Source organism: Triplophysa dalaica, chromosome 7 (assembly GCF_015846415.1).
Source record: "Triplophysa dalaica isolate WHDGS20190420 chromosome 7, ASM1584641v1, whole genome shotgun sequence".
NCBI classification, from domain to species: Eukaryota; Metazoa; Chordata; class Actinopteri; order Cypriniformes; family Nemacheilidae; genus Triplophysa; species Triplophysa dalaica.
In genome coordinates, this window is record NC_079548.1 from 870,849 (window position 1) to 889,443 (window position 18,595).

Genomic DNA, 18,595 nt, shown 5'->3' on the forward strand with positions numbered 1-18,595 from the left:
CAGAATGACAGTTTACGCAACCTGTATTAATTTCACAGGGTGGAACATACATACAAGAAAAAACACATTCATGAAAAATAACAAACTAAAATAATAAAGTGCGCACGTAAATAAACCCCTCTCTGTTCAGTATCATTGAGCCAAGTTGATCCTCGGTTCGACCTGCCTTGGTTGAGAGTTCAGTTTCACCGTTGGGGCCCTTTTATTTTACTTGTGATAGTGTTTGTCCTACCACCATGAAGATGAAGAAGGTGATCCTGGCAATCCGTCTAAAGCCAGAGTCACAAACACGGTTGGCTCGCCACCCAGCCACCCGGACTGGGAATCTATGACTCGCTGTGAGAACGCCTGGAACGTTTGGATCTATATCACTCCGTGGAAAGGATCACTGCACGATGTTTCCAGCTCTTTACCAAAACCTGACCTATAAATAAGGCCAAATCATTTCTTTCAATTACCATTCAGTGAATAAATGGACTGCTACAGGCTTCCACAAAATAAAATGAGATAATATTTCAGTACACCTATAATGCCATATAAAAATATTTCTCTCGTTGTACAACAGCTCTTATGTTTCTTCTCAGGTATCAAACTATATGAATTTCTCTAGTATCAAAAGTAAATTTACATAAATTGCATTCTTCATAAAGACACATTTCAAATTCAGGTTTTATGAAACCTTATGATAGTAACATTAACAGTATGAAAAATAAAACTGCATGAATTGCATGTAAACATTAATCAAATTGTATCACTTTAAATTAGAGGCATTAAGACAGTAGTGTGCTTATTTATCCCCCTCTGCACCGGTAACAGTGGAAGAATGCACTAAAAATATTACCTCTTTAAGCTTCAGTGACCACAATAAATTCCACAATTTTTAACATCATTATTTAACAAACTATTTAGCAACAGTATGAAAAGTTAACATTTCTTTTTATAACCCACAACCGAAATAACTTGATGGTTTCAAAGACAATAACCAGTATATCGCTAGCCTATTGTTGCTAATTGCCTTTTTAACATATGCACACAGCAGGCCCCACACCTTTAGCTTTACACAATGAGCACCTTTGCATTGATTCACCCATTAACACAGATTAACATAGATGCTAGCGAACTCATAAACTCATCAGACTAGGTTTAACACAAAAAGGGCAGCAAAAGCCTGGTCTGTTACCATGAATATTAGCAAACTCAGATGCCTAGATAAACAACTCACCATTTTAACGGAATTCACTGCCTTTAGCTCCGTGACAACAGTGGATTCAGGCACAGCTTTCGTTTACACTCTAAATTACAATAAAGTATAATCAGTATAATCCATAATGATTACAGAACTTGTTTAATTTACTTCATATTGTTTTATCCACCTTACCAAGCAGATAACGCAACCTCCTATGCTCGAATGCAAGCGCCAAAAGAACGTGCAGTGACGCGAAACTAGAGGTGTAACCGTAACGGAGCCTAGCTAGCAGCTGATTGGTCAGCTCAGTGCCTCGTAGAATTTACCCATTGGCTCACTGACAAATGCATCAAAAATCCAAAATTAAAGTTAACCCTTTCGTGACTGGGTTAGACAGCTAATTGGGGTTTCTCATTATTTAACCTGGCTACATGTGTCAAGAGGTTATTCTTTTCCGTGGGGTGTCATTGCCCCTCCCATTTATTTGGGTTAAGCTGAATGTCACACTCATTACGGATCTGATCTCACAATCATTTCAGAAGGCAAACATCATCTCAGCTCCAGTAACTAGAATGTTTTCTTCTCGTCCTGCAGAAGTGAGTCAGCGCTGGATGATGGGGTCTGTCAAAGAGCTTCTCAAGAACTCACTGAATGATCTGAGAAAAGAGCAACTCAAAGAGTTTCAGTGGCACCTGAAGAATGATTATAAGGTTCCAGTGTCTCATTTGGAGAAAGCAGATGTCTTAGACACAGTAGACAGGATGGTGCAGAGTTATGAACCAGAAGACGCCGTGAAGATCACACGGAAGATCCTGATGAAGATAAACCAGAACCAGCTGGCTAAAGATCTGAAAGAAGGTACAGCAGAGAGTTTCATCTCATGATACAGTTCAAATGTGTTCTTCTTTTATTCTGTCTGCTACATTTGACCATAAAGCTGATGATTGTGATAACAGTGAGTTCAGCGACAGACAGTTTTCATGAAAAAAGACGGAACTGAGGCACCATGGTATCCCTTTGGTTAATTTAGGTTCACTGGCTCAGTACATCAAGCCAACCGTCACTGACTTTGGGGTCAAAATGGACTCAAACCTTAAGTTTGAGAGTCGGATCAAGGCAGTGCTTAAATATAGAGCCACTTGTTACTTTGCAGCTCTTTGAGAGCTTTCGTTTGAGAGCTGGATTACTGTAATGCATTGTATGTGGGGTCAGTGGATCTTCGGTTGCTCATCTACAAAATACTGCAGAGCGACATTTAACTGGAACTGGGAAATAGGACCACATCTCTCCCTTTTTAAACGTACTTCATTGGCTACATTTTAGGATTCATTTTTTGAACTATTTTATTTGTTTTTAAAGCTCTAAATGGTCTTGTCCCACTCTTAATGTCTGAGCTGCAACACCCTCATATGGCTAAATGTTCTCTCAGGTCAGCTGATAAAAAGTTAATTGGATTTGATTCAATTTATTGTCATTACACATTTAATGATCATATAATCGTGTGTCTGGCGGCTCTTTCAGTCGAGGATATCGAGGATATTTACCAATTTGGAACCATGATAACAGGTCTTGTGCTGATTGGATTAGGCTTTGCCCTGGGTTATCGAAAAATTCACAAAACGGGAACAGCTGTCCAAAGCCTCATAAGGCTGCCCGTATCGATTGAAGCTGTGGGAAGAGCGGTCAGCATTGAGACTGAGACTATTAACCGAAATATGGTCGTTATCAGGGAAATCCTAACAGCTCTGGGAAGGAAAATTGATAATATCGGAGATCAGGATCACCATTGAACCACTTGGACTATGAGGGTTGCAGTGACATATTGGAATACGGTTTCCCGACTAAACAAATCACAATCGTATCTTTTCGGCTCCCCTTCTCCAGAAACGGCCTTGGTCAAGGCAGCTGGAAAATTTAACCCTGTGAGATCACTGCAGCGAGACACTCTTGCGTTCCTCCCCCACACAAAGACTCAGAACTATCACACACACACACAGACTTATCCCTCCCAATCCTCCGTATGCTTTAAACTGCCAGCCTGACAAGCGTGTCTGTGAGCGGCGCCGTAATGCTCATGTTTGCTGTATTTTTCTTCTTAAATCCATTTCGTTACACTGAACGAGCCGCCAGACACACAATCCGCCATCTCTCCAACCCGTCCATCGTGTAGCCAGCTGCGTATGTTCCGTCAGGACACGCGGTGTAACAAGATTCAAGATATGGAAGGAAAGAGGCGGGAACCGGCAGACATTTAATAAAGTTTTAATACAAATAATAACAGCCGGCGGCCCCTCACGGACGGCCGCCGGCGAAATAACATAAATAAAAATATATATATAAATACAAACGTAAAACATGTTCGGGCGCGGTCCTCTCTCTTCGACGGTCCGGTCGCTCGTTCCTTTTATATGCTCCCAATCTCCTACGTGAACTCGAACCACGGTCTCGCCCCGCCTACTCTACTACACGCGGGTTCCCCCGAACCCAGTTTTCTCGTCGAGAAAATGGTGTCAATTGCGTCGAGAGACCAGTTGATCACATCCATAATTTTCCAAGTTTGGAGTGCAGTGCAGAGAGAGTCTCTCAGTAGATGAGATGAGACAAGACAAGAGACAAAGCAAGGAAAATATGGGCAAGGACGGGGACTGAGAAAATGCGACCGCCTCCGCTGAGAGCCAAACGAGAAGAGAGTGTGTGCCTAAAACAAAACACAAGCTGAGAGACGACCGTACATGTGCTTTGGCAGCTCCTAAATTATGGAACGAATTGCCGTTTATTATACAGACCTCTTTACTATCTTCATTAAAATCTCTTTTGAAAACTCATCTCTTCACCTGGGCTTTAAATACCTGATGTTGACATTTTGACAACAAACAAATTTAGAATTGTATTAAACATTAAGAACCCTAAAATGATCAAAGCTTTAATCTTCTTGTTATCTTGTCTTGAAGGTGCAGCTGCAGTTTACAGAAAAGCTGTTTATGATGATTGTGAGTTCAGCAACAGACTGAAGAAAGACTTAAAACAGAAATACGAGAGAATATTGGAAGGTAACTCAGAGAAATCCCTTCAGAACACATACCTGAACAACATCTACACTGACCTCTACATAGTGAAGAATCAGACAGGTGGAGTAGAGAATGAACATGAAGTGAGACAGATTGAATTAAACCAAAGCACTGCTGCTGAGGACGCTTCAGTCAAGTGTAATGACATATTTAAAGTCCAGCGTGATACAGGTGAACAAAACAGAAAAGTGCTGACGCTGGGCATCGCAGGTGTGGGGAAAACTGTCTCTGTCAGTAAATTCATCCTTGACTGGGCTGAAGGAAAAGAAAATCAGGAAATCATCTTTATTTTTCCTCTGTCCTTCCGTGAACTGAATCTGATTCAAGAGGAATACAGTCTAATGGAACTGATTCATGAATACTTCAGTTGTACTAAACAACTGTCATTACTGCCTAAAGAAGAAGATAAAGTGATGTTCATCTTTGATGGTCTGGACGAGTGTCGTTTTCCTTTGAGCTTTGAGAAGAGCAAGAGATTCACAGATGTTCATAAAAAAACAACCGTGGACGTCATAATAACAAACCTGATCGAGAGAAATCTTCTTCCGTCCGCTCTCATCTGGATCACCTCCAGACCAGCAGCAGCCCATCTGATACCTCGACGCCACATTGATCAGGTGACAGAGATCAGAGGATTCAACGATGAGCAGAAGAAAGTCTACTTCACCAGAAACAGCAAACCTGACATGTCAGAGAGAATCATCTCACACATCAAGAGATCCAGAAGTCTGCACATCATGTGTCATATTCCCGTCTTCTGCTGGATCTGTCTCTGTGTTCTCCAGCCTCTGATGACTCAAGAGAATCTGCAAAGTATTCCTACAACTCTCACAGGGATGTACATCTACTTCTTACTCAATCAGATGAAACAGATGAAAGCAAAAAAACAAAGTGCCAGTCTTGCTCAGTCTTTTGAAGATGTTGTTCTGAAGCTCGGGGAACTGGCCTTCACACAGCTTCAGAAAGGAAATCTGATTTTCTATAAAGAAGATCTTAAGGAATGTGGGCTGGAAGTCGATGATGGTGTAGTTTTCTCTGGGTTATGCACTCAGATGTTTCAGGCAGAAAAGCCAGTTTCTGGGAGAAAGGTGTACAGTTTTGTACATCTCAGTGTTCAGGAATTCCTCGCTGCTCTCTATGTGCTTCTCATTTACAAAAATACAAAAACAAACCCATTCCTGCTTAGCTGGACAGAAAAACTGAAAGGGATATTCATGAAAAAATCACTGTTTAATCTCCATAAGTGCGCAGTGAACAGTGCTCTTCAGAGCAAGAACGGACACCTGGACCTTCTCCTGCTGTTCCTCATGGGTCTCTCTCTGGAGTCAAATCAGAATGAGCTGAAAGAACTTATGCCCTCACTGAACATCACAGCAGAAGACATGAAACACACGGCTGATTACATCAAAATGAAAATTCATCATGATGTTTCTTCAGAGAAGAGCACAAATCTCTTCCACTGTCTGAATGAACTGAAGGATGATTCACTGATCACAGAGATCCAGAAGTATCTGAATTCAGATGGTCTTTCAGCACAAGATCTCTCTCCTGTTCAGTGGTCTGCTCTGGTGTTTGTGCTGATGATGTCTGAAGAGACTCGAGAGATGTTTGAGATGCAGAAATATAGAAGATCTGATGAAGCTGTGATTCGACTTCTGCCAGTGATCAGAAACACCAGAAGAGCTCTGTAAGATTCATCTACATTCATTCACATTAAAAATGCACAGACTTCATTCATTTATTCATATTAACCCCACACTGACTCATTCATTCATTCATATTAACCCCACACTGACTTCATTCATTCATATTAACCCTACACTGACTCATTCATTCATGTTCATCTCATCCTGCCCAATGTTCTTTCCCAAGTAATGTACTTTGGCGGAAATAAGTAATCAACACATCAACATTTTGTTTATTAAACACAGTTTCAGTGCTAAAATTCTCATGAAATTTTGACAAGACCCTTGGTCTATGAGGGTTTTTTGGGGCCCTGGATAAGTTTGGACATTTCTGCTTTGTTCAATAGCTAATAAACTTATTAATGGGTAAAGTCTCATGTCGTGGGGAGTTGTGGATGGCTTTTTGAGCGCGGCATGATTGAACAGCTGTAGAAGAGCTATAAGAAGGCAACTTTAATAGGACACAGTCTAGTTTGTATTGTATCGCTGTTGGTTGATATTGATTAACTGCACCTGATGAGATCAGCTGCGCAAGCTTAACTAATGTGACCTGCCAGAACTGATGCTATGGGCTTGATCATTGTCAGGACCACATACCGTCAAATATTTAAATAACAGCAATGTTTGAGGTTGGCGGAGTGAAGCTGTTCCGGGGCAAATTCTCATGTGTCCATACAGAGCAGGAGTGCAGCGATGATAATATCCCCCAAAAACAATGGACTGCCTGTAAACGAAATCATTCCCACATCTCATTTAAAGCAGCCTACTTAAAGCATTAAGATATCATGTGTAAATATAGCCTACATGTCAATTAACAGACAACTTTACCTTTAACTAACACTCCTATAATACTTATGACAAGCCTGTTGTGAGCCTGTATATCCTCAACTCAACTTTTGTTTGTATAGAACTTTTTTACAATTTTCATTGTTACAAAGCAGCTGTGCATGAAAACATGTTAACTATAAGCAATACATTAAATAACATACACACACTGAAACACACACTGAAACACACGGACAAACACACACACGTCTGGTTTATTATCTCCTTGGGGCCAATCCCTTGGCTTCATGATTTTTACACTGTGCAAAATGTATATTTGATTCCTTACCACTTAATCTGTAGATCATAGAAAACTATTTGCATTTTTAGATTAAAAATAAATACTGTTCCGTAGGGTATATAAGCGTTCCCTTTCTCTCGGTCATAAGCTGCGAATTGTGCCTTACTGGACCAACCAGTCCTGGTTCTCAGACCTGATGGTTCTGACGACGACTCCCCTCCGGCCAATTCCCCTGATGAACAAACTTCTCAGGGAAAGGGCAAGGGCTGTGAAGGAGGCAGTTTTTCACCACTGCGGTGGTAATAACCATTAAAAACATTTACAATATGCACACAATTATTCTTAACCTTATCCCAAAATAAAATGCTAAATTGACAGAGAATTATAAATGACACAAATCACATAAATGACATATTTTTCATCTAAATCAGCATTTTGTCTTTTGCATCAGTGAATACTGTCAGAAATTCAACATTTCTATCATTAAACACTAAATAGTTGTCAAACATTAAATGTTTTTGGTCACTTACATTATGTGGTGCACATCACTCTTTCAACCGAAGCATGTTGCTGAACCGCTAAAGATGTGACAGTAGCTCCGTCTTCTTTGATTTGATTGGTCACTGTTCAACTCTGTGACCAGTAACTCCCGTCTCCTTTCATTTGATTGGTCACCTCACTTATTTTAATATTGCATTGTTGCATTTAGTCAGTAATTTCATAAATTATGACACACGCTACAAAAATAATTGTGGGTACGGCCCTACTTGAGAACATGGATGTGTGTCTTTAAAATATCAGAAAAAAGCTGTAATTATGTGCTCCTGGGGGCCCCCTAGTGGCAGTGAGGCCCTAAGCGCTCACATACATCTACTTCTTCTAGTTAATATAATTTGTGTGTATTGTGTGTTTGTTGTCTATTACAGCAATGAAGTTAAAATACATGTATTGTTTGTGTTTTTCAGTCTACAGAACTGTAATCTGACTGATGAGTGTTGTGAAAGTTTGTCTTCATGTCTACAATCATCGACGTCTCTGAGAGAACTGGACCTGAGTAACAATGACCTGAAGGATTCAGGAGTGAGGCTGATCTCAGACGCTCTCAAGACTCACAACTGTCAACTACACACCCTGAGGTGTTTATCTCTACAACCTGATCTCACAAAAACATTATTATAAGACAAGTGAGAGTGACAAAGTGAAGAGTGTGTTGACATGTTGATGTGTGTGTTTGTAGGTTATCAGGTTGTATGGTGACAGATGAAGGTTGTTGTTATTTGGCTTCAGCTCTGAGTTCAAACCCGTCACACCTGAGAGAGCTGGATCTGAGCTACAATCACCCACAACACTCAGCACTTCAGCTGCTCTCTGATAAACTCAAGGATCCAAACTACACACTCAACAAACTCAAGTATGACACACAACACTAATACTGACACATACTGACCTGTGTGTGTGTGTATGTTCATGTGTGAGTGTGGCAGAGTCTGTGTCTGTTCTGTGGGTGGGGGGATATAGCTAGATATAGCTTATGAGCATGGGAGCTTGGGACCCAACTAGATCCGCAATACACACCAATGGATCAGCCAATCCCATGCATCCTCCACAGCAACTGGACTGCCCCTTCTCAAACTGCAAGGGAGAGAGAGAGAGTTAGAGAGAGAGCGAGAAAAAGAAAGGGAGGGCACAAAAAATATTGCATACAACAAAAAGATACAGAATATAACACTAAGTTAGAGCTAGCGGGAAACAAAGAAATCTCCTTATCTCTATGATGTTCTGGTGCAGATATATAGATTTTGCTAAGCTTTTACTTAGGTTCCCTCTCTATTGGCCTCTCTGCGTTATGTCAAAGTGACAGAACAGTGTTTGAACTTGAGAAACTATCAACTCTGATTGTACTTTTTAAAAGGGCATTTAAATTGGCGAATGGCATGGCATGCCAGTCTCCACCCCATACAAACGGGTGTAAAAGGAAGATGGCGTGCCCATTAATTACCCTTTAGTCGAGGCACTAATGATGAGCAACCTTACTGGATCCAACTGGTCTTATGACATAGAGAGGGATGTGTGCTTCTTCCTCGCGTGTGTGACTTCCCTTGTAAGTTTTGGTAGAAGGCACATGTGTCTGAAAGAGCAAGTTTCCAAAAAAGAGGCCGCAGAAAAGAGGGCAGGGTCGGCATCCGGGACCAGACCTCTGGAAGCTCAACATCCGGCTCCTGGACGGGACTAGGAGATCCTGTGTAACCTTCCTCCCACAGTCAGAAGTACGATCACTCAGGCCAGGGCTTCAGCTACTTAGCGCCTGTATGTCCACAATTCCTGAGGGGTGTGAGGAGGCTGGTTCCTCCCCATCCGTGCTCTGAACCCTCTTGGGTCCTCGATCTGGTCCTTGTGGGCCTCAGAAAGGCCCCATTTGAGCCCCTAGGAGAAGCGGCTCTACCTCATCTCACAATGAAGACTGCTCTCCAAGTGGCCCTCGCTTCCATCAAGATGGTAGGGGATCTATATGCCCTCTCTGACTGGATTGTTGAGGCCATCCTCTTTGCTTACCTGTCCAAGAATCTCCTGTGCACTCTGGCAGTAGGGCTCACTTCACTTGGGGTGTAGCCTCCTCTTTGGCAGACATCTGCAGAGCTGCGGGTTGGGCTACGCCCACCACCTTAGCGAGGTTCTACAACCCTAAGTGTAGAGATGGTGTCTGACCGTGTCTTGCATGGTACCAACAGGTAAGACCGGCGGATGGCTGGGCATACACCTGCGAAGCTGGTCTCTGGTTGGCAGGGCGTGCCTTGATAGCCCAATAGTTATCCCGAGAGACTGTGCGGTTCCCTGAGTAAAATAAGTCCAATCCCTTGACTCTATGAAACTGTTGTGCAAAAATATCCATCTGTGTTTTAATAATGGCAGTCAACGGTCTTTCTCTTCACTATTGATTCTCTATGGGGGATTTCCTGGCGTCTCTTTGCCTCAGGACTGATGCCCCTTTTTATATTAAATCATACAAACTTAAATTTAACTGTTTGATTCAGTTATAAATGTTCTCTTGTATTTTGTAAAAAAGGTCTTCTGCATAAGAGTGGTTTAGGTCTTTCAAAGTGGACTATACAAATGACTAATGTTTACACTGTGTTCTAACTGTGTGTTAGAAGAGCAGATTGTGACATCATGTTTGCGTGTTTTTGTGTGTAGTGTGGATCATGGAGGAGAGTTCAGAGTTACAGCAGGATTACACAAGTGTAAGTCTACACACACAGACAGAGATTGATTTAGTGAATGTTGTTTTGTTGTGGTATAAATGTCTCTTCTTGTGTTCAGATAACTGTGATCTTACACTGGATCTTAACACAACAAACACTCGTCTCAAACTGTCTGAAGAGAACAGAAGGATCACGCATGTGGATGAGGATCAGTCGTATCCTGGTCATCCAGACAGATTTGAAGGTGTTCCTCAGGTGTTGTGTAGAGAGAGTCTGACTGGACGCTGTTACTGGGAGGTTGAATGGAGTGGATCAGATGTTCTTATGTCTGTGTCATATAAAAGCATCAGCAGAAAAGCATCGAGTGAAGACAGTATGTTTGGGTACAATGCCAAATCCTGGAGTCTGCACTGCTCGCATAACAGAATCACTGCATGGCACAATAATAATAAAACAGTCATCTGTGTGTCTTCACCTCTCTTTAATAGAGTAGGTGTGTATGTGGACCAGCCGGCCGGCTCTCTGTCCTTCTACAGTGTCTCTGACACACAAACACTCACACTTTTACACACATACTACACAACATTCACTGAGCCTCCCTGTGCTGGATTTACAGTTTTTAGAAACTCTTTAATTAATCTGTGTAACACACACAGACACAAACGCACACACACACACAAAGACACACACACTCACACAATGGCAGTCCACACAACATTCACTGAAACTCTCTGTGCTGGATTTACAGTTCTTTGTAACTCTTTAATTAATCTGTGTAACACACACAGACACAAACGCACAGACAAACACAGACACACACACACTTACACGCTTGCAGTCTACACAACATTCCCTGCACCTCTACCTTCTGGAATTAGACTTCATGAATTATTCTCGTCATTATTTCTGTGTGACACACGCACGCACTCACGCAAACAAATCTAGTCTTGTAAAGTCTTTATACACAATATTGAATGTGGTGAAGTATGTTTTGTGTTGTTTTACACAGAGATGTTAGTGTTAAAGGTTAACGTAAAGGTTAATGTACAGGCAGCTGGTTGTTATGGCAGAAATAATCCCCAACAGTTTGATCAGGACATGAAGCAGAGGGTCTTCTTGTGTCACACTGAAGCGGCTTATTTTGCGAGAACAGCCGGCAGCTTTTGTCTAGTCTGGTTCTGCCACGGGCTTCCAGTCAGGTCCCGGCCACACTACAGGACCAGTATGCACAGCCGGTAGTCAAGCTGGCAACCAGTCCGGTCCAGCCGGCTGTCTACCCGGTGATCCAGCCGGCACCCAGTCTGGACCAGCCGGTACCTAATCCGGTCCAGTTAGTTTAAGTACTGTTCTGCCCAATTCGCTAGGACACTACTCTCACCCTAGCTCTCCTAAGCCCCTGCCGGTCTTGTCCAGTCCTCCCAGTCTCATCCTCCTGTTCCACCCATGTCTAGTGTCCCCACGTTTTTTGCCTCCCATTCCCCCACCCCCTTCCATGTTTGTTATTTTTAGTGGCCAACCTGAACCCCATTTTTGGTGTTTGTTTATTTCTGTTTTGGGCTGTTTGGCCCGCCATGGGGAGCCCCTTGGGGAGGGGGGGTACTGTCAGGGCTTTGTTCTACCATGATAACAAATGCAACTCTTGTCAGAAGGGTTGAATTATTATCACAGGGAGAGTTTGACTAAATGGTTCCCTTTTACTTGCTGGTCATACAGAAATATCTAACACAACCAAGACTTTTGACAAGTACAGAATCAAACAAAATAGTCCCAAGCATATCAGTTCTTCAATAGACTTGTTGGATGCAACACTGCACTCCATTAATCCAGAGGCAAGGAAAAAGGGGAACAAATTTTAATAGTAGGTCGTCTCAGTCCTTTTCTGATTTGACCTAGATAGAAGATAAAAAAATCTAAATGAAGGTAAAAATAAATGTCCCCAAAAGAAAAAAAGTATAATCCACTGGTTCAACAAAAACATGCCACCTCACCGAACATACCTCTGTTCAAAATGTCTGTCTTACCCCTCCTATGGTCAGACCTATCATGATAAATGCCACGTGTCACACCATGTCCTTCGGGGTCCTGTCATGTCTCTTAGCCCCGCCCTCCTGTCTCCCGTAATCATGCCCTTAGTGTTAATCCCGGTCACCTGCCTTTTGTAATCATCCTCTGTTAGTTTTCCCCTCCTTAGTGCCCCTTTGCTTATGTCCCTTGCCGGTTTGTTGTCAGTCAGTATATGTCGTTTAGATCATGTTGAAATGTCGTTTTGTTCATGTCAAGATGTTACCCTTGTCTAAGATCTGTTCCTGTCTTTTTTTTGAAGAAGAAGAAGTATATGTCTTTGACTCCTCTATTCCCCATTGTGGGGAGTTTTTTTTTAGTCAACAGTATTGTTTTCTGTTTTGACCCTTGTGATATTTTTATTGCGTTTATATTTTAATAAAACATTTTTGTAAACCGTTTCCGCCTTTCCTCAGGTACTGTCATTACGTTCCGTGACACCCACAAGTTGGTTTGATCATTTGTAAATATAATGTCACAGATGTTACTAAAAGACATTTATAATAATTCTTTGTGTAACACTGAACTGTACCTGTCAAAATGATTTGCACCCTCTGGGTTACATGGTGTTATTAGTTTTACGCGGTTGTTATATGAGAATCAAGTATTCCAGAGCGCCGTCTAATAAAAAGGGTTAAATAGTTACAGCTGGGAAATGTGAAATCAGTTTCCCGTCTGATGAGCTCTTGTGTCTGTTTCTTCAACATCACTGTCGGCAGTTTGAGGTCTGACATGTTGTGACTCAAAGCAACTGGAGCGTTCACACCCCTGTCACTGTGCTGAAGGTTTGATTCATCTGTCTGTGTGCACATGGAGCTCATCAGTCAAACTATCACACTAGTACGGAAGGTTAAAGTTCAAATATATGTGCAATATATTTGAACACGTGAAATACTCGTCAAAAATGTGTATTCCACACATACTCGTTGTTTATTAAACACGTTAAGTACATGTTAAACACACATCAAGTAAGTGTGGAGTTTGCATAAACAATACATGATACAGACGCCAGTTTCCAGTTTAAACGGGTCATTGATGTCACAGGGGGCCACACAGCAGTTTATTAAACGTTCGGTATTTAGTAATATTAGGGTGGGCATCAATGACATCAAAGATTGAAACCCCTGCCCTTCTTACATTAACATGTAGTCATTAAGCAGACGCTTTTACCCAAAGGAACACAACACGTTTATAAACCCTTGAATGGTGTTTGACATGAAAATGAAGCCTTGCGCTCCACCCAGTGGATATTTCATGTCAGATCAGCATGAGCTAGTGGAACTGTCATGTTTATAACATGAGATCAGACTGCAGTGCCCAGACGCTCTTGTTGGTTCTTACTCCAATAACTTCCAGCAGTGAACAGAATCAGATGATTGAATTTAGAAACGTTACTTTTGAGTTTGCATTCTGGGATTTCTTCATCTCAGCTTCAGATCCTTATAAAGGATCTTCACAGCATGAAGGGCAATGTTACACACTGTAACCTTTGTCATATTTCTGTCAATCTACAGGGTTCAGTGTTAGTAAACTGAATTATAAAAATGTAATTTTAAAATCTTTTTGAGTTTGTAGAACAGATTTGGGACATTGTGTGGACTTAGGGTGACCACCTGCTAATAAGCCCAAGGGGGGACAAGGGGTATGTTTCTGAGGGACAATGTGGGACATTGCATGGCGCGGCGGTGCCCCCACCCCTCGGACATTTCTAGCACATACCACCTTACGTTGTATATTAATAATGCCCTATTCCCCTAAACATCTGTAATTGCTGATGTATGCTCATGAAAAGGCACCCAATGTGTATTTTTTTTTTAATAATATTGTGGAGACACACACAGATGGGATGAACTTAAAAGAGATTCTCTAAAAACAGATTATTATAAAAAATACAAGATACTGCTTTACTGTTTTAATCATGATTGATTTTCTATAAATATTATCTATATAAATATTTATACCTTTTCAAAAAGTATAGTTGCTTTTGTCTTTTTAGTTTGGGAGATAACGAATAGTGAAATGTTGCTCACAATCATGTAAGGATACAGAGCCTGGTTTCACGAAGGCACGGATGAGCAGCATTTTTCTAACAAGCAACAAATAATTTTTTAGATAAGCCCCAAAAAACGCTACCCGCAATTTAGGATTTTTTAACGCGATTTGATAAAAAAAACAAGCGGACTTGGCAACTGTGTTCCCAGTGTGTGCATGTGTGCGCGCTGTCATGACAACAACGGAACAACCTAGTCAGCAGTTCAACTGATGGGTGGGTGTGGCAACAGTAGCGTGCTGAACTGTCAAGTAATGTTCGTTTGGCTGCCTGGGGCTCGAGGATATAGAGCGACCAACTTTTTTTTGAGCAAGAATTATGCGTGACACGGCCTCAATTTGCGGGACGCATGAATTGGGCTTCAAACGCTGTGCGCGCACGCGCTACGCGGGACGGGTGGTCACCCTATGTGGACTCATGAATAAAAGTAAGACATAGGACCAAGATGGCTGCGCGTGAACATCGCGAGGCTCAGAGTCTCTCCTATTTTAGCAATTATATTGTGTTTTTCTAGCTCATCTCGGGCCTGTTCGTTAAGAACAGTTGTGCATTCACATCGTACACCCGGCATGAGCTTTTGGATATCGGTTTGCGCTGTATTTATTCACACTGTATATCCTGCACTTGATAATTGAACTTCTGGTTAGACCTAAACTACATTTCATTACACTGTACTTGTATATGTGTAATGACAATAAAGTTGAATCTAATCAAACATGTTTTACAGTGTCGCTCTAAAGCCCTTAGGAAATCATCTTCTGGTCTGTCTAAACACTTTAAACTTCAGATTTCACACTTACAGTTTTAGGGAGAAAACAACGCTCATCTTCTGCTGTTTATATTCAATATACAAAATATTCGATTTAGAAGTATAAAATAAACCAAAACAACTTCCTTGTTAGAAAACACTAGATTTTCCAGTAATCTTGAAGGTCTTTTACATGAGATACTTTACTGTTCTGAAAGCAAAATGACATTTGTTTTCCCATAAGAACAAGATCAGTAGCGTAAAGATGATGACTAGAGATTCAAGTTTAATTTGACTTTTGATGGGTATATAAATGACAGTTTTGTGCATGTAAAGAAATGTGAAAAAAACACCAAATTAATAAAATACAATAAAATAGTTACACTTAATAAAACTGTGAGAAAAGTATAATAATATTCAATAAAACTGAAATCAATCTAAAAAATAATCCTGTTTTCAAGAACCACCCATGGGGGATATCTTATCACAAACAGTTCAAGAATTTTTGTGTCTGTGTGGTCAAGTTCTTCATATTTAATGGAGATTAGCAGCAAGCATGTCAAACAGTGTGATGGACTCACAGAGAATGCAGAATAATGTTTCCCTGCGTTAGATTTTAGACACAACATGTGAACGGCCTTGAAGAGTCAAAAGGCTGATCGATATAGAAACATCTTTTGTGTTTATGTGACCTCACTTTGCCACCTTCACCAAACCCATTTAACGAACTGTACAACTGTCATCTGGTTTTCTATTTTCTTCTTTCTTCTGACTCTTGATTTTATTTATTTCTAGCTCTGCCTTAATTTCAGCTAACTTTAACTCATATTCCTCGTTTATCTTTCTTCTCTCTTTCTCAATCTCTTCTTGTTTTTCTCTCTTCTTCTGTTCATCATTCTCTCTCTGTATCTCTTCTTCTTCTCTCTCTCTCTTCTCTTTAAGTATCAGTACCTCCTCATACATCTCACACGTGTAGTGTCCTCCTCCATTCTTCTCTATCATCGTGTCAATCTTCATCATTAGATCACTGACCTGAACTCTGTTTCTATCATCTTCATTGTTAAAGACAATGAATTTGACGCAGAATTTGTTCAGCGATCTGTTGTTCCTGCTCAGTGAACCTCTTATTCACAGGAAACACAATGAGAAATGCGTGAGGTCCAGTACTAGAAACAAGAACACTTCTGGCTATCTCTGTTATTAACATCTCAAGACTCATCTGTGTGTCAAAGAATCCAGGAGTATCAACTACAGACACAGTTCTGTCCTCAACATCAGCATGTTTCTTTAAGCATTCAGTGGTTACAGTCTGTGTATTCAGTTCAGATTTAAAAGCCTTTTGTCCCAGAATAGTGTTTCCAGCTGCACTCTTTCCAACACCACTTTTACCCAGAAGCACAACTTTTCTGTGTGGGAGACTCTTTCCTGTAAAAGAACACAAACATGATTAAATGATATGGACTGTACTATCTATAATGTTGAAATGTTCCCATTTTAAGAAATATTGTGCATTGTTTCATCAAACGCACAAACTGATGCCGTCTGTAAAACTTTTACATATTATTAAAGATTCTTTCACCATCGGGACAAACTGTTTTAAACAGGGTGAGAAATCATTTGCACTTGATCACCAAAAGATTTACTTGAGTAACACTTCATCTGAATGTTTAGAGAATAATTGTTTGAGTAATTTTCATTTCTCTGCATCAAATGAATCAACTGGAGTTGTGATGTTTCTAATGTTTAAGTTGCTTTGGATAAAAATCAGTAAATCAAAAATCAGTGAATTGCCACATACACTGGAATATATCCAAAACACAAAGGACAATTCAGACGATTAAAAGAAAAATGGTTGTTCTGGTGCAGAGCTTTAGTCCTGGTGATTGTTAACATCGTAATTAGTTTGGATTGTTCTACAAAATTAAAACATAAATAACAGAAAACTTGGAAAAGTTCCAGCTCAGACTCGCACATACTCAGAATCCAGTGTACAAACTGCCATCCAGAGGACAGAGATGGTATCACATTTTCAATATTAGATTTTAAACTGTTTTAAAATGATCTCAAGATGTCATGATTTTTGTTTATCAATGACGAACAAAATATCACCTCCAATCATTCATAAATGGTCCGTGTACGTTTTATTCATTTGATATCCTATATTAAGTAAATTAATGGAAACTGAAAGATGACTCGTTTTTTCATTTTTCGTTTAGTTCAACAAACGAAAAATTAGATTTCGCCCCGATTTTTCATTTTTCGTTTGTCGTTTAAAAAACGGATTTCGGACTCAATATGGGATTCGTACATGTGGGCGGTGCTGTAACGCCCCTTTCACCCAATTGGTCAAATCGCTCACCATCCTGTACGGCCTTAATTCTGCCAGGCAGAATAAGAGTCACCTCTAGTCCTTCATTTTTAAGTTATTGCAAGTATGTCGGCGCGAACCACTGCTTATTGTCAACAGTGCGTGATATTTAAGCAGACATATCTGTTGCAATGTACGACATTTAAGAGATGCAGTATGCTGAATACCAGGGGTCTCCAACCCTGCTCCTGGTGAGCTACTCTCCTTAAGATTTCAGCTCTAACCCCAATCAAACACACCTGGGTTGCTTGATAATTACAGAAAGGTGTGCTGAAGCAGGGTTGGAGCTGCAATTTGCAGGACGGTAGTTCACCAGGTCCAGGGTTGAAGATCCCTCTGTATACAGTAATTTATGATGATTTATGATGATATAGTATCTTTCCAACAAAAGTCACCCATTACAATAAACACTTAAAAGACACAGACAGTCAAGAATAAGAAATGTGACCTCTTCGAAGTACTACAGAAGGTCTCTGCTGACACGCAGACATAGAAAACATACATGTGTAATAGCATAAGTAAAAACGTTAACAAAGATCCTTTTTCACGGGGCATTGCGGGTGTTTGACAGAGTTGCATCAGTCCAGCTACTCACTGCCTGCTGCATGCATTTCGTCAATTCATCAATTTATGTTCCTCAATTATAAAAAAAAATAGCAGAATAACTCTGATCCCCATCATCTGGACACTATTCCCATCACTTGTCTACCCCTTGTTTACTGTCTTATTCCTTTGGTCTTGTTATTTGTCCGCTGTTGAATGTGTTTATGGTGTTGTGCTTTTTCCTGTGTCTCTGTGGATTAAATTATACCAGTTTGGAGTATCTGCTTGTCTTGAGTGTTTGCTTCACAAACCGTGACATCTGTATGTAAGTGTCTCTGTCGACACCTAGGGTACTTTACAGACTCGACTTTCACCTGAAAATTTAGATGTGCTGGTTTTTCTCAACAAAAACTAATCTGCTTTATAAATGGGTTTTTCATTCGGTCTGCATGAGTTTATTCAGAAATTGTTACAAAATCTAAACGATAAAACTAATATTGTATTGATGGGAGAGTCTACCCGCTACGCAAAGTCTTTTTCAGCACATCCCAAAGATTCTCAATAGGGTCAAGGTGTGGGCTCTGTGGTGGCCAATGAGTGAAAATGATGTATATGTTTCC

At 40.7% G+C, this 18,595-nt stretch overlaps 1 protein-coding gene and 1 pseudogene across 1 annotated transcript; one reads left to right on the forward strand and one right to left on the reverse strand.

The window, feature by feature from the left end:
- Positions 1-1,800: 1,800 nt before the first annotated feature.
- LOC130426235 (NACHT, LRR and PYD domains-containing protein 12-like) lies at positions 1,801-12,576 on the forward strand. The gene is made up of 6 exons (XM_056752898.1): positions 1,801-2,044; positions 4,138-5,941; positions 7,971-8,141; positions 8,243-8,416; positions 10,198-10,244; positions 10,324-12,576. Exons 1-6 carry the CDS (start codon positions 1,801-1,803, stop codon positions 11,148-11,150), a joined length of 3,267 nt encoding a protein of 1,088 aa, XP_056608876.1. The 3' UTR covers positions 11,151-12,576.
- A 3,391-nt stretch (positions 12,577-15,967) lies between these two features.
- LOC130425713 (GTPase IMAP family member 4-like) lies at positions 15,968-18,043 on the reverse strand (annotated as a pseudogene).
- Positions 18,044-18,595: the final 552 nt, after the last annotated feature.